The sequence below is a fragment of the Panthera uncia genome, chromosome D1, assembly GCF_023721935.1.
Source record: "Panthera uncia isolate 11264 chromosome D1, Puncia_PCG_1.0, whole genome shotgun sequence".
Taxonomy (NCBI): Eukaryota; Metazoa; Chordata; class Mammalia; order Carnivora; family Felidae; genus Panthera; species Panthera uncia.
In genome coordinates, this window is record NC_064808.1 from 99717789 (window position 1) to 99745684 (window position 27896).

Below are 27896 nucleotides of genomic sequence, written 5' to 3' on the forward strand. Positions count from 1 at the left end.
CCGACTGCGCCACCCAGGCGCAGTCGGTTAAGCGTCCGACTTCAGCCAGGTCACGCTCTCGCGGTCCGTGAGTTCGAGCCCCGCGTCAGGCTCTGGGTTGATGGCTCGGAGCCTGGAGCCTGTAGCCTGTTTCCGATTCTGTGTCTCCCTCTCTCTCTCTGCCCCTCCCCCGTTCATGCTCTGTCTCTCTCTGTCCCAAAAATAAATAAAAAAAAAAAGTTGAAAAAAAAAAAAATTTAAAGTTCCATCGAATGACAACACAAAACAATTGATCAGTTTTACCGTTGATATATTTAGGTTGATCCCTGCTTCATCTGCCATTAAAAGTGTTAAGAACATCTTACACATATATCCTAACTAACGCTAAGAATTGTTCTAGGATACATACTTAGGACATGCTGAATGTGAGGCACACACAACTTCAAATTTTAGTACCAGATGCCAAATTTTTCCAAAGTGGCTGTGCTAATTTACACTACCAGCGAGTGTGTAAGTGTTCTCCCATTGCTCCACATTCTTGACCACACTTGTAATTGTGGTATTTAAAAATTTTTGCCAACTGGATGCATGACATGGCATCTTTGTGGTCTTAATTCCTGTGTTCCTCATTATCAGTGAGTTCAGCATCTTTTCAACTGCTTGGGTTTCCTTTTCTATCCAGCATCTGCACAGCGTTTGGCTGTTCCTTCTATTACACTGTCTCTTTTGTAAAGGTTTTTCACCTGGTCTGGATCATTGGTTCTCAACTGGAGAATATGCCCCTTAGGGAACATTTTGCAATGTCTGGAGACATTTATGATGGTCATAGGTAGGCAGCAGAGAGCTACTGGCATCTAGTAGAGAGAGGCCAGAGATGATGCCAAAACATCCTACAGAGCATTGGACAGGCCTCAAAACAAAGAGGTATCTGGCCCCAACATGTTAACAGTGCCAAGGTTTGGAAATTTTGTTCTGGATACTAATATGTTATCAGTTACATTGTTACAATTATTTTCTCCCAGTTTGTGGATATTTTTTTCTCATGGTACCTTTTAACGAAGAGAAATTCTTAATCTTTTGTTAATTTTTTTTCAATGTTTATTTATTTTTGAGAGAAGGAGAGAGTCAGAGCGTGAGTGGGGGAGGAGCAGAGAGAGACAGAGACACAGAATCTGGCTCCAGGCTTTGAGCTGTCAGCACAGAGCCCGACGCCAGGCTTGAACCCACGAACCATGAGATCATGACCTGAGCCGAAATCGGAACCTTAACTGACTGAGCCACCCAGGCGCCCTGAGAAATTCTTAATTTTAGCATTAAAGTTACCAACTTTTCTTTTATGGTTTGTACTTTTGTATCTGATTAAAAGAAGTTCTCCTATCCTCAAAGTATAATCTCCAACTGGATGTTTAAAATTTTTTTAATTTTGCTTTTTCAAAGTCTTTAATCCACCTAAAACTGGTTTCTACTTATGATGTAAGCTAAGAGTCCAAAATTAATTTTTTATACGGATAACTAGTTGTCTGAGTACCATTTATGAAAAGTCCATCTGACGCCCACTGGTCTACAATGCTGGTTTGTCAAAAATCAAGTTTGCAGAAGTACGCTTATTTCTGGTTCTTTATTATCACCTCTCAATCTGGAAGCTAAAGTTATATTCACCTTCTTATAAAAGGAAAATTGAATCCCACAGGTTAAAGGCTTTCATGAATTCTGAAGAAAACAGATTTAAGATGTTTGTTTTAGGTTTTTTTCTTTTTTAGTGTTTGTTTTCTAGAGAAACAAAAACAAGGAGATATGAGGTTGTTATTTTGCATACTAAGGCCAAATACCTTGAAAATGAAAATGAACTCATTCACCTGACTGAATGGGTAACAAACTACATTTGCCTACAGTACACATTTCAGGAAGGCCAGAAATTCGTTTTTCAAGTAGCCAAAGAGAGCCTTTTCGGAGACACTTTCAGAACACCTATAATTCAACCTTGTAATTCATCTAATTATTTAATCTAGGGGTTATAACAGAAATATCCATACTGTTTCCAAAACAGCGAGAAAGGCCATTTTCCTAACTGCTAAGAAGCTGGCCTGTAAGGACATTTCTGACTAGATTGTTCCTGGAAAGGAATCCACTGCTCAGAGAACAGTCATACCTGTCAATCAGCCTCAGCCTTCAGCTCTCAGTTCCAGTTGCTCCAAAGACAGGGGCAGAAACTATTTACAGAGTGAAACAGAGAAGAAATAGAAGTATGCATTTCCGTTTTTCTCCTTTTTTCTTTTCCTAACACGTTCCCTTCATTCTTTTTATCCCACAAGCTCCACACAAGTATTCAATAACACAAAATGGGATCATTTTATTACAATACAAATTCTATTTTGGGTTTGAAGTAAGTCACCAACAGAAATATAAATCCATTGATTCAGAGAAAGTAACTTAGCATGGGGGCAAACAGTTTTCAGGGAAAGAAAAAAAAATTCAATTTCTCCTTCAGGAAAACAGCCCCAAAACTATCATTCCCCTTTGAAATATGCCAATTACTTGCTATTGCCCCTTATTTTTTTTTCCTGAACACTCTTGAAAGGATTATCAACTAATAATGTAATTATTCTGGAGCCTTCACGTATGGGTTTCAAGAAGGAATAAGAAAAGATTTTCTGTGGTGACAGCGCATGTTCCATGATGTCCATTTTTGATATTTGATCACCATGGAACTTGCCAACTGATGGCCAAGCACTGACGCAGACTCTTCATTAAATACTCTTGTTTGGACAGGGTGTCTCTAGCTGACTACCGTGTCCAAGATCAGGTGGTAGTTAAACACAAGGAGGCGAAGAGGATTTGTCAATCTAGGGCCCTCAAACTGATTATATCGAATTTATTAGATCTGGAGTTCTGTTTAGATCCACACAGCAGAAAGATGCTCAGTCAAAATTCAGGGGCCTATTATTTACCAAATGGCCTGTATACACTTTTTTTCCCCCCAGAAATACGAGTATAGGAGGTGTCTGGTAGTTTTTCAAGGAAGTGTTCATGAATAAGTTACAGGTTTTCCACCCCATTTACTCCCATTAAACAAGCAATTTCCTAAAATGAATGTGCAAAGACAAACAAGAGTTGTTGCAGAGACATGGTCAAGACACACAGAAATAGAGCTTTCTGGTAACTTAGAAATATGCGAAGCTGTAAATAAATCATACTGAGAAATCAACTTGTTTTGCAGTGACTCCAGGGTTGAGGCCATGAGCCTCAGGTGTGGAACTCATGGGGGAAAAAAAAAGTCAAAGGCATAACCATAAAAGTCCTGCAACCATCAGACACACACACACACAGTCGGCCTGTTGCATGTGGAAGATTCTGATCACTCTGTCAGTTTACCTGGCAGGGAAAAGGGAACCTCTGTGTCTCCAGGTGAAAAGCAGCAGCAGTCATGGCCCCGGGTCCTGTGAGTAGCCAGGTTTCGGACGGGAACTGCTCCTGTTCTGCACCTGTTTCCTGGTGCCATAAGCTGGGCTCACCGGCAGACTAGAAAGGCCTGCAGGTGAAACATCACAATCACATGGGCAACAACGCCAGGAGCACAGGGTGAAAGGCCACGATCCACACCAAATTCACACCCAAGATACCGCCAGAGGCCCAGATCAGGAAAATGGCATAACCACACCGCTAAAAAAGGGCTCTTCCACACCAGGCCTCCACTGAGATTTGGGACAGCCAAATGGGTGCCAACCGAACGGCGGTCAGTGATAACACGCGAATAATGTGAAACATGGTTAGTAGTTAGGATTTCCATCTAACTGTTGAAAATGCAATTTCAGATCGGGGGAGGCACTGAGTTCTTAATACGCCGTCAGGAGCAGCTGGCTCGGGCTTAACCAAATAGATTGCAATTCTAGTTTGAACTTCAGAAAACCGCAAAGGGGACAACGCGGCAACTCACTCCCCACGCCCAGGTGTGTGCGGGTGCTGGGCAGCAGGGATGAGGGGGTCTGGTCCGTCTGGGTAGCTCTGGCCAGACCAGGGCGCTCAGCCTCCGCCTCTCCCTACAAACGACGGGTAACCCCTCCAGCGCCTGGACTCCCAAGCGACTCTACTGCCAGGTGGGAAACCGTCCAGAGCGCGGGCTCCAGACAGCTTCCCGAGGCCGAGAGCAGCTTGAACTCTTCCGCGAGACGGCCTGGGGCGGGAGCGAGTCGTCCACGCTTCCCAAACCATTTCCTGGGCGCCAACAGCCCCGGAACGCCGGCGCCGCTGACCGTTAGCCGCGGGCGGGGCCTGAGTCACGTGACCCGCGCCGGATCAGAACCCTGCGTGCGCGGGAGCACGCAGAGCCGCTCGGCCCCGGGCCGCGCGCCTTGCGTGCGCGCGCAGGCCGGGGGGCGGGGCGTGTGGGACGAGCCTCCGGCGGGCTCGAGGCGGAGGCTGGGCCGAAGAGGGGTGGAGGGCGGGGCGGGGCATAGCTACCTTCTCCTCCTCCTCCGTCTCCCCCGCCTCCTCCGCCTCCTCCGCCTCCACCTCCTCCACCACCACCACCACCTCCTCCTCCTCCTCCTCCTCCTCCTCCACCTCCTGCGAGGCTGGGCTGGCGGCGGCGGCGGGAGCCGGATGACCCGCGGAGGGGCGCCTCGGCCATGACTGCGGAGCTGCAGCAGGACGACGCGGCCGGAGCAGCGGACCGGCGCGGCTCGGTGGGCCCCGCGGCGGCGAGCGGGGGCCGGGGGAGGCACGGGGTCCCGGGAGGGGAGGGGGCTGCGGGGCGCGGGCCGGAGCGGCGCGGGCCCGGGCGGGCCTGCGGGGCTGCGGGCTAGGGGCGGGAGGGGGCTACGGAGGGCGCGGGCGCTGGCCGGGCGGGGGCGAGGGCAGTGCGCCGGCGAAGGGGCTGAAGTCTTTGCAGGGCTCGGGTCGCAGGGATCGGGGACGCCCTTCGAGTCCGCGGCGAGCTCATGTTGGGAGGGGAGTAGGTATAAAGGGCAGGACTTGGGGTTGTGTGCATCAGGGCTTTTTCGGGGGAGCGCTCGTGGGCCCTGACCTGGATAAGAAACTTCCGAAGGTGGCAGCTTAGGTGGGTTTTGTTGTTTGTTTTCATTTTTAAGTCCCTTTTATACAGTAGTGTTTTGAAGTGTCTAAGCAGACCGAACTTAGCTGACTTAAAGGAGGGATTTATCAACACCTTGTAAAAAAAGACCAGGGGTCCTGGTTACCACTCCCTCCCTCCCTTCCCTTACCCCTGCCACCCTCGCTTTTTTTTTTTTTTTTTTTTTTTTTTAAATAAAGCAACCTCCCCAGTGCATTCATCCCTGGATTTTTAAGGAGGGAGGAGGAACAGCGCGAGGAATACAAGGTATGCTCACAAGTGCCTTCCCATTCCTATTATCTGAGAAGATTGAAACCGATACAGGGATTTCTGGGCTAAGTGGGTGAGAGTGGAACATTGGTTTGGGAGCAAATCAAAAGGCCGATAATGCCCGTGTGAAGAAACTTGGGACGTAGGCAATTTGAGAATGTCTTCTAAGGTTGCTTTGGAATGCTATAACAACATTACTTCCTCACCCCTCAACTACTGTGCTTTTTGGAGACCGAATGGGAAACGTGTGCCAGGGATGCAAATGAGAGTTCGGAAATGAGGAATTTCATAAACATTTACAATACAAAGCTGTCAGATACCTCCACGTGGGAAACCGGTTATGGCTCTTTATTGTGTTCCTGCGCACAGGAGAGCAGCATTGTGGAAGTGAACACACTCCCTTTTTGAACTCCTGTAGTAAGAGATACCTCCTGGTCCTGGGCTCCAAAATGAAAGTAATGTGGATGTATTTCATGTGCTGATTTCTAATGGGGATGCTATTGTTAGGTGTTCACAAATGCCCATTGGAATCTGAGTCAGGATTTTCTCTGGTTTCACAGATCGTTTCTATTTCTTTTAGGACAGTGACTTCAAAACAGGTGGGAAACATCTTAGTTTTGAGACCGTTGGGTTGATTTTAGGGAAGAGGCTATTTTAAGGGAGAGTAAGTCATGCTTAAATTTGTTGGGGACCATGTGCCTGTTAATCAAAGGCATCTTCATTTACCTCTGCCACAGTGGCCACTATCAGCATTCCCTACAAGTTTGTATGTGAGGTGTTTGATGAGCACTTGTATGTAAGTCATAGCTATTTTTGGAAAACTTGGAAGTCCCGTTGGCTGTGGCTGGCTGGAGTAGTACCCTGACTCCTGGCCATCTGCAGAGTGATGACATTCAGTGTTCATCCCAGTGATTCGCCCCATACAGACAAATGATAAGCTTGGAATGCTCGATAATGTTTGCCCTCTTTGTTTTTGCTAATGAAGATGCTTGAAATTAGCAGGCTGGGTTGAAGGAATTCTATACAGGGAAACTACTTTTCACATCTCAGAGGAAGGTTTTAATAACTTCCTCCTCTTGATGAGTTTCATGTTAGAATGGCTCTATTTTGGATTCTCTGAAGAATTCTACATTTCCCTTAAAGGGTCCTCAGTTGTTCTAGTTGGGAACAGTTATCCTGTCCTGACACTCAGAAGCTATTTAAAACCTAGAATGCTTCCCTTCCCTTATTGGTCAGTTGTGCATGGGACAGACAGAACCCTTCATAGCCTCCCAAGAATTTTAGTGAGAAAAATGTAGTACTCTTGAAATATGTTCTCAGTATGTACTAGCGACTGAAAGAGGATACTTTGTGATATTACTGAATACCCCAGACTGATATTCGAATTATCTATAGAAATTACTTACAGGCAGGTTTCTGTGTTTTCTCTTTCCTTATTTTTTTAAGAAAAATTTTTAATGTTTGTTTATTTTGGGGAGAGACAGAGCATGAGCAGGGGAGGGGCAGAGAGAGAGGGAGGCACAGAATCCAAAGCAGACTCCAGGCTCCGAGCTGTCAGCGCAGAGCCCGATGCAAGGCTCAAACCCACAAACCATGAGATCCTGACCTGTGCTGAAATCAGATGCTTAACTGAGCCACCCAGGCACCCAACAGGTTTCTGTGTTTTAATCACTTCTCGACTTGGATAAAAACCAGCAGCGCAGTTTACTGTTGTTGTAGGATAAACAACTTGAAGTAAGGTTGGTTCTTATAAACCTGTCATCCTTGGCAGCTGTACTAGAATTCATCACATGTTCTTGATGCTAACTGGAGCCCTATGAAAACCTGCCAGTTTCAGTGAAAATTTAATGTTCTTTTTGCTTCCTCTTGATTTATGGGCTTTTTATTCACGTTTACCTTGTCTCATTAGTTGTGATTTTTGGAACATCAGTCAGTGTTTGGTTGGCTTTCCCAACTTTTTTTTTTTTTTGAGGGAGAGAGAGAGGTGGGGGTGCAGAGAGAGATGGGGACAGAGGATCCAACGCAGGCTCCACACTGAAAGCAGCGAGCCCTGTGTGCGGCTCGAACTCCCCAACCATGAGATCATGACCTGAGCTGAAGTCAGATGCTCAATCGACTGAGCCACCCAGGCGCCCTGGCTTTCCCAACTTTAATGCCTCTTCAGCTACAGTTTCTGCTCACACGATGAGTACAATATTTATAAAAAGAATTGACAAGTAAGGCCTCACCAGGCAAGATCTTCCCATGTGTTACATTTCATCTAACAAGTTTAAACAGTAGCCAGTGAAGCATATGTTTCTTAAGGAGAATAATGATGCTGGTAATAGTAGCAGCTAACATTAATTGAGCATGTGCCGGACCCTGTGCTCAGAACTTAACATATGTTATCTCAGTACTCATGACAACTCCATGAAGTCTTCATATCGGAGGCTTTTACTTGTCAGATAATTTGCCCAGGATCACCCACCTAATAAACGATACAGCCAGGACTGAACACAGCAATTTTGAGTCTAAGAGCCCAAGATATCCTTGATCCTACTTCTTAGTCAATGGACCTGTTGTCGTAGGTCAGTACCTTTCTTTTACCCTCCAGAACTTTCCTCGTGTTTTAAACTTTGAATCCTGCCTACATTCTTTCTAAATATACATACAGTCTTCTTTTCTACTTGGTTCAGCCTGGTGCTAACGAAAGCGGGGGGTGTGTGTGTGTGTGTGTGTGTGTGTGTGTTTAAGGAGATTTCTTTCTTTCTTTCTTTCTTTCTTTCTTTTCCTCTCTTTCTTGTTTTTGCTCTTCAGTATCTCTTTTCTTGTGGTATGAGTTACCACCCTTCCCTTCCTTCCTTTTTTAGAGATGAATCTAGATGCATGGCGTCTAGAGAGCCTTTTGATTGTGATTGCTGGAGGAGGATGCTGCTGGCTTCAGCGGGTAGAAGCCAGGGATGCTGCCCAATGTCCTATGATGTGCAGACTAGCCCCCCAAAACAAAGAGTCCAGAATGTCAATAGTGCTGAGCTTCAGAAACTCTGATCTAGGTGATGTCTCTCCTCGCTCTCCTAAACGATCTCACATTTCCTTGCCTCAAGCCTAAGCCCCAGATAGCTTCACTGTCTTCTATAATCTTGAGACTGAAAATATGGTCTGTGGACCAGCAGCATCTGAATCATCTAGGAGTGCCTTGGAAATGTAGAGATTTGGGTGTGTTAGAGCCAGCTTGTACTGCCTCTCCAGCCGAAAGTGTGTGTCTCTTCCCAACTCTGTGTTCAGTGACCTCATGGTGGTAGCTTGAAGTTCTCATGGTGGAAGTGTTTATACCAAGGAAATCAACAGTCTCCACAAATCAACATACCCCTGTTGAGGCCTCCACCCTAGACCTGTTGAATCACAGTTTGCCTTTTGACAACATCCCTGAGTGATAACTTTGAGAAGCTCTGCCCGACTGCGCAGAATTCCCACTTTCTTTTTTTTCATTTTCTTCTTGTTCTATTAAGTTTATTCATTTATTTTTGAGAGAGATCAGGAGAGAGAGAATCCCAAGCAGGCTCGATCCCATGAGCCATGAGATCATGACCTGAGCCGAAAGCACAAGTTGGACACTTAACCGACTGAGCCACCCAGATGCTCCAGAATTCCCATTGTCCATTCAGTTATGTACATGTGTCCCCAGTCCTCCAACAAAATAGCAACAGAATTGCCTTCTGCCCTGTCCAGTGTTTGCCTTGTTCAACACCTTCCTTTTGTTTACTTTTTGAACCGAGTTTCTAAATCCACCTGTTTCTTCTCTAGAGCATTTCCTCAATTACATTTGTAATTCCAATTCACTGTGGAAAACTTGGAAAACGCTCCCCCACCCGACCCTGTGGGCAAGACTAGCTCTTGGCAGTTGGAGGCACAGCACCCAGACCAAGGCAAATTGGTTCCCAGCCTGCACCAGAGCAGCAGCGAGAACCCAGATAGGAAGCGATAGGAGGCTTTTACTGTTTGTCGCTTGGGAATGAAATGGATCGCTCGCAGGTGACCGGTGACTAACCACCTTTTCGTGAAATCCGTGGCTTTACAGAAGTAATTCTTTTTGCCATTCTGCTTTGGTTATTCAAGTACCAGCTCGAATCCCCTTCTCATGCTTTTATGTGTGATGATTCCTCATTGCCACTTTTTGGTTGCTATTTATTTTGGCAATTATCTTTATTGCTACTTATTATCATTTCTGGGTTTTTTTTTTCTTTTTTCCTAAAAACTTCCAGTGTGTATTTTTTGAATCATTTGCCACAGTCTTATCACAGACTAAAGTATTGTAGTTTACCCCCACTTCCGAACTGGCTACATCGTTTTACAACTTTCTTAGGAAAATGAAGCCTAGAAAAGATGTTTGAATTTATGTAATACGTGCAGCCTTCTTCATCTTACAAATGCAGTAATGGGCCGGGGCGCCTGGGTGGCTCAGTCAGTTGAGTGTCCGACTTCGGCTCAGGTATGATCTCATGGGCATGATCTCATGGTTCGTGAGTTCAAGCCCTGCATCAGGCTCTGTGCAGACAGGACAGCTCAGAGCCTAGAGCCTGCTTTGGATTCTGTGTCTCCCTCTCTCTCTGCCCCTCCCCCACTCATTCTCATTTTCTCTCTGTCTCTCTCAAAAATAAATAAACATTAAAACAATTTAAAAAACAAAAAACAACAAACCCCAAATACAGTAACCGGTCTCAAGAGTTAATTTACCATTGATCTCATTGTCTAAGTCAGAACCCTGACCTCAGGCTTCAGTTCAGTGACTGGTTCGTACCCTCAGTGCTCCAGCTGCTTTACTTCCGGAACACTCTCTCTTGAACATTTTGGACCTGTATCACTCTGGTTCTTCTTCTCTTTCTTCTCTTTTAGGGGCTAACCTGTTAGCTTTCTTGGTTGTTACTTTCCTTTTATGAACTTCTTCCAGATCTGCATTTGTAATCCTGACTTGCAAATGACTTCTACTCCCCTATTTGCAAATGCTAGTTCAACAATTCTTGCATATCAGCATCCTTGGCTATGACCATTTGCTGCATAGCCACTTTCGCCACAGGTGCATGAGGCATGGGAATATATGCTTGTCATAATAGCATCTGCCTTATGCCATTTTCGGCCCTGAGCACTTTTTTGTACATACTCTGCAAGGTATGATTATTATGTCTTATTACAGGAGAGGACAGTCATACTCAGATGTTAATAGAGCTTAGAAAGGCCCAATATGAGATTTTAAACCAAAGCCTGTTTGGCTCCATGCTGCAGATGGGAAATGTGGCTTACCCGGGATTAAATTCTAAGTGGCAGAGTTGGGACCTCAAGCCATCCAGCTTTCTGCCTGGAACACATGCCTTTCTCAAACCAAACTTTTCAACTACCACTTGGTAATGTATGAAGTACGTTAGGGCGTATTCTCATCGAACCCATAGAGCAGCCTTACGAAGTAAAATTCAGTGTGAGGAGGAAGTAGAATTTGCAAAGCGGTGCAAAGCGATCAAACCAAAACCAAAGCGTAGGTCGTTTCTCCCAACCTCTGGATGAGTTTCATTGGGCAGGTAGGCCACAATATTTTCCATTTCTGTTTTCTTCTTCGTTTTCTCGTTGTACTAACACATCCTGTACGCATTACTTCATTTGGTGGTCACATCAGTGCCATCAAAGCTCATGGTACTTTATTTTCCAGATGTGGAAATTGATGGCCTGGGAAGTTGAGATTTACCCAGAGGCTAATATGTGGTGGAATCTGGACCGTGTAGCACTATTCCCACTGTCTAGGCTTTCTACATAAAAAGGGAGGTCAAAATACCAGACATTCAAAGCTCAATTAAAGATCTGCGTCAGTAGGTGCTGGCAGCATGCCACATGATAGCTTGGTAGTCATTTTATTTATTTATTTTGAGAGAGAGACAGAACAAGCAGGGGAGGGGCAGAGAGGATCTAGAGCAGACTCTGCTGACAGTAGAGAGCCCGGTGTGAGCCTCGAACTCACAAACTATGAGATCATGACCTGAGTTGAAGTCAGACGCTTAACTCACTGAGCCACCCAGGCACCTGCTGATGGTCATTTTAAACTTGAATCATCCGAAAGCAATATTTGCTTTCTCTAGTACTCTTGTCCAAGTTACTACTTTCCTGCTGTCCTTTTTCTTTTTTGTGTGTGTATATGTGTGAGCACAAATCTTTCTTGATTTTATTCAATTGAGGTGAAATTCACATAATATAAAATTAACTCTTTTAAATTTATTTTGAGAGAGAGAACGCACGCATATGCACAAGTGGGAGAAGGGACAGAAGGAGAGAGATGGAGAGAGTCCTAAGCAGGCTCCATGTTCAGGGCAGACTCCGACGCGGGGCTTGATCTCACAACTGTGAGAGCATGACCTGAGCCAAAATCAGTGACCTTTAGTATATGTATTCACGAATATTGTGCAGCCACCACCTTTGTGTAGTTCTAAAACCATTTTGAAAACCACAAGAGAAAACCTGTATCCACTAAGCAGTTACTCCCTAGTCCTTCCTTCGCTCGGGCCCCTGGCAACACGGATCTGCTTTCTGTCTCTCCATTTACTTATTTTGGATATTCCATATAAATGGAATCCTACAATATAGGACCTTTTGTGTCTGGCTTCTTTTACTTAGTATAACATTCTCATGTTTCAGCCACATTGTAGCTTGTATCTATCTGTGCTTCATTCATTTTAATGACTGGGTAGTATTCCACTCTGTGAATCTACTACATTTTATCCATTTTTCCATTGGTGGACAATTGAGTTGTATCTCCCTTTTGGCTTTTATGAGTAGAGCTACTGTGAACATTCATGTGCAAACATTTTTGAGTACCTGTTTCTGATTCTTTTAGATATATTCCTCCAAGTAGAATTGCTGGGTCATATGGCAATTCTGTCTTGAGTCTTTTGGGGAACTGCCAAACCGTTTTCCATAGCAGGTGCGACATTTTATGTCCCTCCACCCCCAGCAGTGCACAAGGGTTTTAATTTCTCCACCTCCATCCTCTCCAAACATTTACTTTCCGTTTTTCCTTTGTTTTGTTGTATAAGAGCCATCCTCATGTGTGTGAAGTGGTAACTCATTATAATTTTGATTTGCATTTTCCTGATGGCTACTGTTGACCCTCTTTTCATGTGCTTATTGGCCATTTATGTAGTTTCTTTGGAGAAATGTCTGTTCAAGTCCTTTGCCCATTTTTCGAATTGCATTTGTTTGTGTTTGGTTGTTTGAATTATAAGAGTTGTAATATATCTGGATACTAGACTTTTATCAGATTTATGATTTGGAAATGTTTTCTCTCCTCCTGGAGGTTGTCATTTCATTTTCTTGATAATGTTTTTTGATGCACAAAAGTTTTTAATTTTGGTGAAGTCTTGTTTACCTCCCTTTTTTTTTTTTTTTTTTGTTGCTCATGCTTTTGGTGCCGTATCTAATCCATTGCCAAATCCAAGATCATGAAGATTTACTTCTATATTTTATTTACTTCTATATATTTTGTCATTTTAGCGCTCATATTTAGGTTACTTATCCATTTTGAGTTAGTTTATGGTGGAGGTAGGGGTCCAACTTGATTCTTTTGCATGCGAATGTCTACTTGTGCCAGCATCAGTTTTTGAAGAGACTAATTATTCCCCATCGAATGGTCTTGGCACCTTTGTCAGAGATTAATTGACCATAGATGTATGGTCAATTCCCAAGTCTATTGCCACGTCTAAATTCCCAAGTCTAATTCACTGATCTGTATGTCAGTCCTTTGCCATATTACACTGGCATGATTCCTGTAGCTTTTTAATAGCTTTTGAAGTCCAGAAGTGTGAGTCCTCCAACTTTGTTTTGTTTGGTTTTGTTTTTCAATATTGTTTTGGCTCTTCAGGGCCCATTGAAATTCCTTATGAATTTGAGGCTCCACTTTTCTGCTTCTGCAAAAATGGCCGTTGGAATTTGGACAGAGATTGCATTGAATTTGCAGGTCACTTTGCATAATATTGCCATCTTAACAATATGAAGTCTTTTGAGATGGTTTATTTTGTGTGTCAGCCTGCCTGGAGAATGAGGTGCCCAGACATTTGGTCAATTGTATGTCTGTGAGGGTGCTTCTGAATAAGATTAACGTTTGAGTTGTAGAGGGAGTAAAGCAGATTGCTCTCCCTGATGTCTGTGGGCCTCATCCAATCAATTGAAAACCTGGATAGAACAAATAAGGCTGAGTAAGAGGGAAGGTCACCTACCTGACTGTTCAGCTGGGCCTTTGGTCTCCTGCCCTCAGACTGGAACTTACATTGTCAGCTCTCCTGGTTCTCTGGCTTTCCACCTGAGACTGGAACTACATTTCCAGCTCTTCTGGATGTGCAACTTGCCAACTGAAGATCTGGGGACTTATCAGCCTCCATGATTGCAAGCGCCAATTCCTTATAATAAATTACTTCTCACCCACCCATCTCCCCAACAGGAAACTAGGAAAGCAGTGTTCATTTACACACGCGCGCGCGCGCGCGCACGCACACGCCCTGTTGTTTCTTTGTTTCTCTGGAGAACCGTGACTAATCCAGTCTTCCAATGCATCAACCTGAATATCTTTCCATTCATTTACGTTTTCTTTAACTTTCTTTTTTTTTTTTTTTTTTACAATGTTTTATACTTTTCAGAGTACAAGTCTATCACCTGTTTGGCTAAATTTGTTCCTAGGTATTTTACTTTTTTGGATATTATAAATGGGATTAAAATATATATGTGTGTGTTTATTTATTTATTTTTGGAGGAGTGCAAGCGGGGGAGGGGCAGAGAGCAAGGGAACAGAGGATCTGAAGCAAGTGGGCTGACAGCAGCGAGCCCGACACAGGGCTTGAACTCAACGAACCGCGAGATCATGACCTGAGCTGAAGTCAGACCCTCAACGGACTGAGCCACCCAGGTGCCCCTGGAATTGTTTTTTTAATTTCTTTTTCATATTGTTCATTGCTGCTCTACAGAAACAGTTGATTTTTGCGTGTTGATCTTGTAGCAACTTTGCTGAATTGTATGTCAGCAAACAAGCAGATGTAGCTCCTTTGGGGTTTTATGTATCCTGTCATCTGTGAACAGAGGCAGATCCTTTCCAGTTTGGATGCCTTTTCTTTTACTTGCCTAATTGCTCTGGCCAGAACTTTCAATATGATGTTGAATAGCATTGGTGAAAGTGGGCATCCTTGTCTTATTCCTGATTTCGGGATGGCTTTCTAGTCTGTGACTACTGAGTATGATATTAGCTGTGAGTTTTTGTTTTTGCTTTTTAATAAAGGCCCTTTTTATCATGTTGAGGGAATTCCCTTCCATTCCTAGTTTTCTGATTGTTTTTATCATGAAGAGGTGATGAATTTTGTCAAATGCTTTTTCAACATCAGTCAAGAGAACCGTGTGTTTTCTCCCCCTTGTTCTGTCAGTGTGGTATATTACATTGGTTGGGTTTCTCACTAGTCTCCTTTTCTGTAATGGTCAGCGGGATTCTCTCAGGCGTCCAGTTTCAAATATTTGACTAAACTCCATTTCTCCATTCTTTGAGCTGTTCACTGTGTATCCCACCTTCTCCGTTCTCCAACCTGCATCCTCCCTGTCCAGTCACACCTGTTTTTATTGGTAGCTTTCTTTCCGTAGTCTCATTTCGCCTTGAAATAGCTGTTCACCTGTGCTAGATTACCCTCCTTAAAGCACCTTTGTTTTCCTTCCTATTTTTTCCCTGCCAAGGGACCTGTTTTCCATTGTTCATCAGATCAAGTCCAACCTCATGCTGACATTGAGAACCTTTCCTAATCCAGTCCCACACCACCTCTCAAGTCCCCGTTGCTTATCGCAAATAGAAACTGCACACAGAGTCCCTCCTAATAATAACTTCGAATTTCACTGTTAGATTTCTAAAACTGGAAGCATGTGGATTTGATTTCTTCTATCTTTGCCCTTACCTTCCTGGTTTCCCCCATTGACCTTAGCAATATATTACTAAATATGGCATTTTCTTTAATTTGGGAAGATGCATTCTGTATGTCCTTATTGGAACAGTTTCCCGGCCTCATTTCTTGTACTTGATTGGGGCACGTATTCAGAGAAATGAAAAAGCCTTGTCTTAATGTGTTCTACAGTATGAAAGAAGAAAGTTGCAGGACGTGACATCCAGTTGAAAACATATATTCATGTGCATTGGCCATTTCTGGAAAGATACCATTATCTGGAAAGATAATGGTGGTTACTCCTGGGAAATGGGACTGAGATGGAAAGAAGGGAGAAATTCCTTTTCGCTGTGTATCCTTTTCTACTGTTGGAATTTCTCTGCGCATTTGAAAAAAAAGAGGTGAAAAAAATTGAAAAGTGAATAATGGTTAGTTCCTTCCTGGTTTTTAATTCGAGTTTAAACCCCCCTCTGTGCCACACGAGAGTGGCTACATTTTAAAAGCTTTTAATGCTTTTTAAAAACCATGGGCCAGTGGATGAACTGAAACCGTCCTTTTCATCACGTACCTACTTGATGCGTCATTGAAGTAAGTTGTGAAGTAGCCTCTTTCAGGGAGTTTAGTTTTGTTCACTAAAAAGGATAGAAAGTCTTATCCTCATGACATGTTATGAGTAAATAGGGGTTGTTGGAATAAACGTGGACTTGTTGCTGGAAGAACTGAGAAGGCACCAGGGCTTTTGTGGCCAGGTCCTTGTTTTGTGGAATATGGAGGGTCAGTGGCCGACTCTGGATGCATCTAAGACCCTGATGTCCAGACTGGATTTCTGGAGTTGCTGCTAAATATTTTCTTTGATTCCTACAGCTATACTTTTGCTTTCCTTGGGTACTTAAGTTTCATTTTATTTATTTTTATTTTTAAGGTTTATTTATTTTGAGGGGCACCTGGGTGGCTCAGTCGGTTGAACATCTGACTCCAGCTCAGGTCATGATCTCATGGTTTGTGGGTTCAAGCCTCACATCGGGCTCTGTGCCGATAGCTCAGAGCCTGGAGTTTGCGTCAGATTCTGTGTCTCCCTCTCTGTCCCTCCTCCACTCTCGCTTTGTCTCACTTTGTCTCTCAAAAATAAATAAATGTAAAAAAAATTTTAAAGTCTATTTATTTTCAGAGAGAGAGAGGGAGACAGACACAGTGCGAGTGGGGGAGGGGTAGAGAGAGGGAGAGAGAGAATCCCAAGCAAGCTCTGAACCACCCAGGCAGAGCCCCGTGTAGGTCTTGAACTCCAGAACCCTGTGATCATGACCTGAGCTCAAATCAAGAGTTGGACTGAGCCACGCAGGTGCCCCTTAAGTTACATTTTAAAATTGGAAAAGCAGGTCTTTAATTTTGAAGAGGACTTCATTAGGCATACTTACAAAGAACTTTGGTAGTTTTTTGGAGTAAGAGAACATTTATCAGTTATTCACTTAGCTTCAAATTTAGAAATGTCTTTGGAAGAATAGACAATTGAGATTAGGAAACGTGTATGTCTGAATGACAATAGCATTCCTGTATGAAGGAATGGAATAATTTAGAAAGCTCCTCATCACCATGCTAAACTGCGTGTTTTATTTTATTAAAACAAAAAAATTTTCCGAATATTTATTTTTGAGAGACAGAGAGAGACAGAGCGTGGACAGGGGAGGGGCAGAGAGAGAGGGAGACACAGATTCCCAAGCAGGCTCCAGGCTCTGAGCTGTCAGCACAGAGCCAGACGCGGGGCTTGAACTCCACAGACAGTGAGATCGTGACCTGAGCCGAAGTCACACGCCCAAATGACTGAGCCACCCAGGTGCTCCTAAAGTGGGTGTTTTAAAGATAAAACTCTTAAGTATTAATTTCACAAATTTGCCTCATCTGATCAAAGAGAGTTCAAATTTAGCTGCAGTAGGATTAGAGGTGTTAAGGTTTATTATGTGAATAGTCCTTTTCATCGCTTATTGTGGGATGAATTATTGTCTTTGCTTTAAGAAAACATCAGTTCTGAGAAGTGGACTGGATTGCACCAAAATCACTGAGTGGCCGAGGTCAGAAAGCTTGAGTTTCTTCTTTCTAGAGATTTGTGTGTCCCTGTCTTTCTTCACTGCCTCTGGGCAAGAAAAGAGAGTACTTTTTGTTTAATGAAAACAATGTGGATTTAGCTAAGGAAATGCAAACCTGTTGGCTCTTGCCAGTTATTTGACTTCATTATGACTGGAGCACAAGCTTTGTCTTGTCTCCCGTTGGGTGTGGGCTGTGTATATTGCCTCGTAGTTATGGTGAAGTTAATATTTAAATCAGCTTCTTGAGGAGTGCCCAGAAAAGCTGGGAGTTACTAATACAGTAGGATCCTAATGAGCGTAGTGTGTCTGTTACTGTTAAACTAATACCTGAAACGTAGCACACTTCCTAGGATTTGGGCTTTGTTTAACTAATTACATAGGTTTAGCTAAACAGTCCCGAGACTGAGTCATATTGCCGTTATTTGTGTATGTCAGGAGCACGGCTTAATCCTTATAAAATTTGTTATTCAGGTTCGTAATAGTTATCTCTGATTGGCCTTTTTAATTCAAGACATTTGATGACAAAATGGATTTTGTAAACCATAGTTTCCTAATCTGCACAATGAAGATAACGATTCCTACCTTTTAGGGTTGTTACAAGGATGACGTGTGTGTGAGGCACCTAAGGTTCTGGGCACAAAGAAGATGTTGACATGATAGTCCCAACTGTTACCAGCACAGTCCTTTGCATGGTTCAAATTAGGTATTATGTTGTATGATTCTTGCCTTTATGGAGGCAGGAATTTCCCCTTGAAAACAGTTAGAGAACCACATGATGAGAAATACCGGGTAAAGACCGTTTAGTCCCTTTCATTCACAAGCTCATTTGTTCCCGCAATATGGGGGATTTGAAAGGTAGAGAATAGTGTGGACCAGAGTTCTTGGGAATGACTTTAAGGAGGAAGTGAGATGAATCTATCCCTTGGGGCGCCCGGGTAGCTCAGTTGGTTAAGCATCCAGCTTTGGCTCAAGCCATGATCTCGTGGTTCATGGGATTGAGCCCTGCGTTGGGATCAGTGCTGACCGCATGGAGCCTGCTTGGGATTCTCTCTCTCTCCCCCTCTCTCTGCCCCTCCCATGCTCATTCTTCCTTTTTCTCTCTCAAAAATAAATAAACTTAAAAAAAAAAAAAGGGGATGAATATAGCCCTGGACTATGGAATTGGGCATTCCTGGAGATAACAGAAGTTTAACACTAGAAGGCATGAGAGAGGATGCATTTGTGAGGTAAGGACTGAGTAGGAGAAAATGATGGGCAGGTTAAAGGTAGAAGCAGATAACGGCCTTTGAGAAACAAAATCAGGAGTTTGGATTTGAAGTAACATGTAGTGTATTGTTCCTGGAGTTGTACAAAATGATTTTACATAGTTGTCATCTGTGTCCAGAAACTTTTTTCTGCACTGACAGCACAGAGCCTGACCCGGGGCTTGAACTCACCAACCCTGAGATCATGACCTGAGCTGAAATCCAGAGTCAGACGCTTAACCGACCAGTAGCTTTTAAAAAGGGGGGACTCAGAGTTTATTTTCCTTTCGTGTGTGTGTTATTCTAGATGTATTAGTGTCCACTGCTTATCTTACAAAGTGGAGAAAGGGGAGTGGGGCTTTAATCCATGGCTAAATATGATGATTGGTGAATTATTTAATACTTGAGTACCATATTTCACTGATTCACATTTATTTGGCATTCTGAGATCTCTGAAGTTGAGATGTTCCTTACATTGTCTGTCTGCAAGTAGCAGGTAGGAGGTACTTAGACTATCTTCACACGTTTGTGCTTGGTCAGAGCTGTTCCTACTGTCCTGGCGGTTGACTGTATGTGCTGTTGGTTAGTTGAATTTTTAGTTTAGTTAGTTAACTTTTCAGTTTAAAAGATCACAGTGTGGGGCACCTGTGTGGCTCAGTTGGTTAAGTGTCCAACTTTGGCTCTGGTCATGATCTCACGGTTCACAGGTTCGAGCCCCACATCGGGCTCCGTGCTGACAGCTCAGAGCCTGGAGCCTGCTTCGGATTCTGTGTCTCCCTGTCTCTCTGCCCCTCCTCTTTTCGTGCTCTGTCTCTGTCTGTCTCTCCAAAATAAATAAACATTAAAAAAATTAAAAGATCACACTGTGATTTGGCATTTAAATGAAAAAAGAAAACTGGATGAAGAAAGGCATAGAAACAGAACAGCAGAGTATAAATTTGATTTTATGGGAGGCAAAATATTTGTCCCTGGAGGGATGATGGCAGTTTCAAATTTTCTTGCAAAGGTACAATCGAGTGTTTTATGGGACCTAAGAAAGGAAGCCACCCTAGGTATATTAAGTTTTGTTGCTGAGAAACGTGCAAAAGAATTGCTTGTCCCATGCCAGGCAATGCACCTGGGGAAGCGGGGGAAATGGCTGTATTTCTCGAAATAAATAAGAAATTTTAGGGCTGCAGGAAGCTGGTGTGACCAATTCACGTGTCTCCTGGGACTGTCATGAAGGCATTGTGTCCTGGTTTAAGTGGCAACTGTTTTTTCTCCTTTGTGGTGCATAAAGTAAGTGTGCTGTTCAGATTCAGTCAAAAGTAGTGTTTACCTCTGACAAAGTACTTTCCTGTTTTAGAACTGATTGTCTAAGTAGTCAAAGGTGTGGTTTTGTAAGGCAGGCAAAATAGTGATAGAAAACTCCCAAAGATGCAAGACTAAGGTCAAAATACAAGAATTCATTATCTGCATTGGTTTGCATTAAATACGTATTCTTTTTTTTTTTTAATGTTTATTCATTTTTGAGAGAGAGAGAGAGAGAGCGAGAGAGAGAGCACACAAGCAGGGGAGGGGCAGAGAGAGAGGGAGACACAGAATCGGAAGCAGGCTCCAGGCTCTGAGCTGTCAGCACAGGGCCTGACAGGGGCTTGAACCTGCGAACGGTGAGATCATGACCTGAGCCCAAGTCGGATGCTCAACCAACTGAGCCACCCAGGCACCCCTGAAATAGGTATTCTTGCCTGTTGCCCTTGTCTTCTCAGATACAGCCTGGTGTAGGGTGCAGACTCCCGTGGCAGGGCAGCCCGGGGTCAGATCTCACAGCAGCCCTTCCTACTAGTAACCTGGTGTTGGTGCAGGGACCTCCCTGTGCTTGTTCTCTGTCACAGCGGCATAATACCTGTCACAGCTTTCTTAGGAGGGTGAAACTGAAATTAGTTAATACATACGGAGCATGTATAGCATTGCCTTTCTGACAGTCAGCAGCGTACATTTAACTACTATTTCTGACTGGCATGATTTTCTGGGAATCCAAAGTGTCAGTTGGTACACAGGGTGATTGGAGGTGAAGATGTGATTATCATTCCCATTGCTACCTTGTTAGTTCCAGTTTAGGGATAACCGCCACTCGTTTCCCCCTCCCAATTACAGACGTATGAGGGTTCAACTTTACATTGGTGTAAGTGTGGCATGCATCCAGTAGGAACCATACCTTGAATTTGGAATTTCGATCTTTTCCTCAAGCCGGCACTATGCGATATGCTCCTCTCTGGTGATGCTGGCCCAGGGGCAGTCAGCCGCGCTACCTTGGGGGGTCATCAACTGATACATTTACAACCATTCTGGTTTTCACTTTCTGTACAGCATTCAATACACTGCGTGAGATATTCATCGCTTTATTATAAAATAGGTTTTGGGGCGCCTGGGTGGCTCAGTCGGTTAAGTGTCCGACTTCGGCTCAGGTCATGAACTCGTGGTTCATGAGTTCGAGCCCCGCATCAGGCTCTGTGCTGACGGCTTGTAGCCTGGAGCCTGCTTCCGATTCTGTGTCTCCCTCTCTCTCTGACCCTCCCCACATTCATGCTCTGTCTCTCTCTGTCTCAAAAATAAATAAACGTTAAAATTAAAAAAAAAAAAAAAGAAAATAGGTTTTGTGTTGGATGATTTTTTTTCCCCACTGTAGGCCCATGTAAGTGTTCTGAGCACATCTGAGGTAGGCTTAGGCTAAGCTGTGATGTTGGGGAGGTTAGGTCTATTAAATGCATTTTCCACTTAATGATATTTTCAACTAACGATAGCTTTACTGGCATGTAACTCCGTCATAACTTGATGAAGTTCTGTATTATTCTACCCTTTTTGAGGCATATTGATTTTGATTTCTTAGAAAATTGTGTATGATTGAGATGTATAGATTCACACACTTTTACACATAAAATAAAATGGAATTAGAATTATTTTGAGGGGTGCCTTGGTGGCTCACTTGGTTGAGTGTCCAACTCTCAATTTCGGCTCAGGTCACGATCTCACAGTTTGCAAGATCGAGCCTCACATCGGGCTCCCCGCTGGCAGTGCAGAGCCTGCTTGGGATCCTCTCTCTCCTTCTGTCTCTCTGCCCCTCCCCCACTGTCTCTCTCAAAATAAATAAACTTAAAAAAATTATTAAAGAAAAAAAAGAATTAGTTTGGGGAAAAAAACTTTTTAACACTTTATTTTTCTAAAAGCCCTATGCTAGCATTTGCCAAGGCTAAATCCAGACACCTTTTAGTCTGATAGCACTGTCCCAGTATACAGGCAGTGACTACCTTTGACGAGACTCATAGCCTCCAAGAGTGCTGGTCTCAGCAGCATCGGGTTCCATTTCTATCCTATGACTGTGGCCCATGACCAGAGCAGAAAGACTGTTGATGCTTTTCTGAGCACTTGTGCAAGTCTGTTTCAGTTAGTTATTTCTAGTTGTGTGATATTTAAGTGTTGCGTTGGGCCCTCAGCTGTTGAAAAACATAGGATACTATTTCTGTTACAGCTGACAGTGAGTGTAGACTGCCTCTTGGAGACATATTACTAACTGAAAGATAGTTGATGGGGAGCATCAGATATTGAATTGGGGCTTAATATCAAAACAACCTTAGGCATGGTATAAATTTGATTTCTTTTCGCTGAATTAAATTTGAACTATTTCGTTTTCAGTAATCTATCTAAAAGAATTGGGTGAGCCAGTTCTTTAGAGCAAGCTTGCTTGTGAAAAATAGGTGTTTTGTGTTAACTTTTGTCTTTGTGCAAAAGAGGGTAAAGTGTTCCAATGAAGACTTGAAGGCTGTAAAGGAGTTAGAAACTGATCTTGTGGTAGCTGGAAGTTAACAAGATAGGTTTTTCCATGATTCTGATTAATGAAGACAAAGGCTTCCACAGTTTATTCCCTCTGGAATTTTATTTACAATTCAGAAAATGTTGGTTCTGTCTCTGCTTTGTAAGCAATCAAATCTGAAGTTTTAAATCATGACGTTGGTGGTATCATTTGTTAATTACGCGATTGGAAATTTATTGTCAGTGAAAAATGACACATAAAAATGGCATGTGCAGTGTGGCTTAAAATAGCACATCTTCACATCCATGCAAATTCCCTGGACTCCTTATATGACCCAGTTATGTATTACTCACAGAAAGAAAAACCTCAGGCACTTTAGCTACTACGAGGGCTAACTACTCCATTTAAATATTTTACGTACTTAATAGTTTTACTGTTAATAGTTTTACTGTTTACTAATATTATTTCCCACCAGTGCCAAAAGCATTTTTCATGATTAACCTTTTACAAGAGAAATAAATTTGGCATTTTAGAATGTGTCTGACAGTCAATACTGTGTTGCTTGGAGTTTGTCAGTTCCTTAAACTAAAATATGCAAGTCTCAAGCCTGATTATCCAAGATGCTTGTACTTAAATTCTTGAAATGTATCCAGGTTTACTTTCTGACTGACCTGTCTCTGGTTTTTTTTTTTTGTTTCTCAAATACAGAGCTGCCAAATGCTGTTAAACCAACTAAGAGAAATCACAGGCATTCAGGACCCTTCCTTTCTTCATGAAGCTCTGAAGGTTAGTTTCAAGACCGCTGTTAGTCAACAGGCTTTAAAATAGTTGTCCATATCATGGTTATGTCAAGTCAAGCTATTTTTATGTCAAAACGAAAGTGCATACAGGGACGGAAGCTCTACGGGTCAGATCACCCAGTATCTCTCTATGTGAATTATAAGGGTGGGGGGATGTTGAGGATGGGGGAGACTTAACTGGGAAGAATCATACAGAGCAAAAGAGATTTAAGAAACGCATCTGCCAATTGCGTTTTATAGCCTTTATATGGATTGTGACTCAAACAAACTCAAAAATCGTTGAGTCAGGTAAGTTTGAACTGGTTATATGATATTAAAACACTTGTTACTATTTAAAAAAAATTTTTTTTAATGTTTATTTAATCTTGAGAGAGAGAAAGAGACAGAGTAAGTGGGTGAGAGAGAGAGAGAGGGAGACACAGAATCCGAAGCAGGCTCCAGGCTTTGAGCTGTCAGCACAGAGCCCAACATGGGACTCAAACTCACAAATCGCAAGATCATGACCTGAGCCAAAGTCGAATGCTTAACCTACTGAGCCACCCAGGCACCCCAAAACACTTGTTACTGTTAAGGTGTGGTAATAGCATTGTGGGTTATATTTTTGAAAAGATACATTCTGATGTATTGATAAGATGCTTAGGATTTGTCGGGCGCCTGGATGGCTCAGTCAATTAAGCATCCAACTCTTGATTTCGGCTCAGGTCATGATGTCATGGTTTGTGAGTTCTAGTCCTGCATCGGACTCGAGCGCAGAGCCTTCTTGGGATTCTCTCCCCCTCTGTCTGCCCTTCCCCCATGCTCTCTCACTGTGTCTCACGTGTGCTCTCTCTCAAAATAAATAAATGTTAAAAAAAATTAAAAAGAAAAGCTTAGGATTTGCTTCACAGTGTCTGGGAGAGGTTAGGCAAAACAAGATCGACCATGACTTGATAATTGTTGTAGCTGAGTGATGGGTGCATAGGGTTCAATTATACATTCCCTCTACTGTTGTGTATGTTAGAAAGTTTTCCTAATGAAAAGTTAAAAACAGACAGAAGTATGGTCACCACTATCGAATATGGTAACTGCCTAACATTTTTATTGTAGAGGCTGACTTCTTTTAGAATGTCTGTTTTAACTGTCAGCCCCTTTTGATACATCATGCCTTTGCTAGCCTGTCAAATCAGGAGCAGTAACTTCCAGAGCAGTGAGAACAAATCTCCAGCAAGATTTCATTCTTTTCTGCGTGTTGTGGGAAATCAGAACATGGCAGCTCCCTTCCTGGAGCCAACCATTTGATACAAGCTTTGAGCGTAGTACCCTTGCTGTCCTCCGCCATACTCTCTTCTCCTTTCTACCTTATGCCTTGAATTACTCAGAATGTCACCACGGTAGTCAGGAGTTAAACCAAAAAAACTCACTCAGTATTTATTTTAAATGCTGTGATGCTTTACTTTTGAAATGTCCGTGTTTTCCCTTTCATTAGGCCAGTAATGGTGACATCACCCAGGCGGTCAGCCTCCTCACTGAAGAAAGAGTTAAAGAGCCCGGGAAAGACACTGTTGCTACCGAACCATCTGAAGCAGAGGCGAGAGCTGCTAGCAAAGAAGTATTAGCAAGTAGGTGTATCCTGTCTCCGTCCTGCTCTGAACTAGCAGAACGTAAGAGATGAGTGTACATGAGTTGCCCAGCAGTCACATCAACGCTGCGGGAATAATGCTAATAATTGCTAATTATTGAACCATCACTGTGTGCCAGGCACAATTCTGAGCAATTCCATGGATTCATTCATTCATTCATTCATTCATTCTGCACTTATTGAATGGGCACCTACTATGTGCCAAGCACTCTTTTAGGTACTGGAGATGAGCAGAAGAACGAGAATCCCTGCCTTCATGCAGCTTGTTTTCTTGTGGGGGAAACCCACAAGTCAGTAAGTAAATTATGTGGCATATCAGAACGTGGTAACCACTGTAGGGAAAAGTGAAGGATGGAATGAAAGAAATGGAGAAAGGAAGGGCGCCTGGGTAGCTCAGTCAGTTGAGTGTCTGACTCCTGATTCCGGCCCAGGTCATGATCTCACAGGTTGTGAGTTCGAGCCCCACCTCGGGCTCTGTGCTGTCAGTACGGAGCCTGCTTGAGATTCTCTGTCTCCTTCTCTCTGCCCCTACCCTGCTGTCTTTTTCTCTTTCCCTCCCTCCCTCTCTCTCAAAATAAATAAAGTTAAAAAAAAAAAAAAGGAAATGGAAAAAGGAGCACTGGGGATTGGATTTTAAATGGGCTAAAACTAAAGATAGTGAAAAGGGGGTGAGGGAGCAGGTCAACGAGGCCTTAAGACATGGATGTACATCAGTTGCTCGAGGCCAGAGCGGAAGCTTAGTGAGTGCGGCGGGCAGTGAGAGGTGAGGTGGTAGACGGACCAGGAGGCGGATCATGCTGAGCCTTTGCGCGCTTGGCTTTTCCGCTAGCTAGAGGCTAGCCGTTGGGACAGTTTGGAGCAGAGGCGTGACCTCAACTGATTTCCGTTTTCTGAAGGTCATTCTGATGGTTCTGTTGAGAACAGAGCTGTGGGGTGAGGTACTAAGCGTGGATCGGAGCAGGGAGCCCAGGGCAGTCACGAGGCTTTGCGGGTTCTGGCGGTGTGGGCCAGGAGGTGGTGGCGGAGGGGTGAGGAGCCCCTGCCGAGGGGGACTTTCTTACAGCGGAGATAAGGGGTGTGTGAAAGAGAGAGAGAAGACTTGAAGGGGCTCCAGGTTTTGTTCCCGAGCTGCGGAAATGCTGGAGTAACTACCGCTCCAGCAGACTGGGTGGCAGGTGAAGAGATCGTCGGGCGGTGCTGAGTTTGAGGCAGCTGCTAGACATCAGGTGCAGTGTCTGAAAGGCAGTGGGGGGACCCAAGTGTGCGTGCGGCTCAGGGGAGCGATCCGGCTACAGAGAGAGAAAACTTGAGCCTGTGAATGGTCCTTGAAGTTGGGATACTGGACGAGCTTCCCGAGGGGTTGGGGGTGTGCAAAAAGGAAAGGGTTCAGTGACTAAGCCATGGACCCTCCCAGTGCTCAGAGGCTGGAGCAGGTGGACAGTGTCCAGGGAGGTTGGAGGAATACCAGGAGAGCTGGGAAAATGGGACCCTGGAAGCCAAGAAGGCTTCCTGGAGGAGGGAGCCATCAGCTGGGGCAGATGGTGTTAATGAATATTTCGGCCTTTTGCGGTTTTGAGTTACTGTGAACAGTGCTGCTGTGAATATTCTTGTATATGTCAGTGTACTAGTGACTCTTTTCAGTTAAGATTTTTCTTTTTGAAACTCGTTCATATTGAAGGTTATAACTGTAGTTCCTTTAGTTTCACTGGTATGTAGTCTTTCATAGTCTGAATATACCGAAAGTGATATATTTGTTTATTGACCTGGGGTTGTTTCCTTTTTTTTTTTTTTTTTTTTTTTTTGCTATTATAAACAAGGTTGCTGTGAGCTGTTTGATTCATGTTTCTTGTGCATGTATGCAAAATTTCTGTAGTTAGCATATACCCAGGAGTGTCATTGGTAGTAGTAAGGTACTCTCATCTTCAACTTTATAGGTAATGATATTTTCCAGAAGGTTTTTTACCTATTTATTAAACTGCCACTAACAGGATTTGGGGATACCCGTTGCTCTCAAACTGGTTATATTATAAAATTATTGCCTGTATTTTTGTTACAAAATATCTTGTTTTCAGTGAGCGTTTTTTTACATTGGTAAGGAGATTGAGCAACTTTGTCCTTTTGACCACTCACGTTTTCCTGTGAGTGAAATTTCTCTTTGGGTTTTCTGCCTCAATTTTTCTATTTGTTTGCTTTTTTTCTTATTGATTCCTGATACTCTCTTATTGATAATAGCCTTAGGCTTGATATATATCTTACTGATATTGACCTTATATATATTTGATATTAACCCACTTTTTTTGGATTTGTATTACAGACATCTTTTCCCTGTTGGTGACTTGGGTTTTTACCCTATGGTGTGAGCTAAATACCTTAATTTTATTGTGGTTGCATTTGTCAGTCTTTTCCTGTGGTTTGTGCTTTTTGTTTAAGAACTCCTTTTATACTCTGCAGTCCTAGGATATGAGAATTGTAATGTTTTGCTTTTCACATTCTTTAATTCATCTGAAGTGGATTTGCGGGGAGGAGGCAAGGCATAAGGTAAGGTTACAGTTTTAGATTCCTTGGCACTCACTGGGCCCCATACAGCTACTCAATTGTCCTGGTACCTTTTATTAAAAAGACTTTACTAGGGCCACCTGGGTGACTCAGTCGGTTGAGTATCCAACTTCAGCTCAGGTCATGATCTCGCAGTCCATGAGTTCGAGCCCTGCGTTGGACTCTGTGCTGACAGCTCAGAGCCTGGATCCTGCTTCGGACTCTGTGTCTCCCTCTTTCTCTGGCCCTTCCCACTCATGCTTGCTCTCTCTCTCTCTCTCTCTCTCTGTCAAAAATAAATAAACATTAAAAAAAATAATTAAAAAACAAGACTTTACTTACCCACTGGTCTGCATTATCAGCTCTCTGTTATATTGGATTTTCATGTTTCCCATTCTGTTTCTTTTGAGGATCTGTTTTTAATTCATTCCTACGAATGGAATTACTGGGTCATGTAACAATTCTGTGTCAACTTCCTTGTTTTAATTTTTCTAAAAGAGGACTGTTTTCTTAGCTGCAACATTATCACACATTAAAAATTAATAATTCTTTAATGTCACTCAAAGACCAGTGTAGAAATTTCCTTAA

At 43.3% G+C, this 27896-nt stretch overlaps 1 protein-coding gene and 1 long non-coding RNA gene across 3 annotated transcripts in view; one reads left to right on the forward strand and one right to left on the reverse strand.

Annotated features, from left to right (window-relative positions):
* The window catches only part of LOC125909709 (uncharacterized), a 19274-nt gene extending 15023 nt beyond the window's left edge, over positions 1-4251 (reverse strand). For both annotated transcript variants that reach the window (XR_007453763.1, XR_007453762.1), the window contains exons 1-2: positions 3352-4251; positions 2129-2189 (exon numbers count right to left, since the gene is read on the reverse strand). This is a non-coding gene — a long non-coding RNA (uncharacterized LOC125909709). The remainder of the gene's footprint in view (positions 1-2128; positions 2190-3351) is intronic.
* Positions 4252-4401: 150 nt separating this feature from the next.
* The window catches only part of USP28 (ubiquitin specific peptidase 28), a 64452-nt gene continuing 40957 nt past the window's right edge, over positions 4402-27896 (forward strand). The window contains exons 1-3 of the mRNA XM_049613014.1: positions 4402-4661; positions 23064-23141; positions 24621-24753. Coding sequence (XP_049468971.1) covers positions 4605-4661; positions 23064-23141; positions 24621-24753 — 268 coding nt within the window. The 5' untranslated portion in view covers positions 4402-4604. The remainder of the gene's footprint in view (positions 4662-23063; positions 23142-24620; positions 24754-27896) is intronic.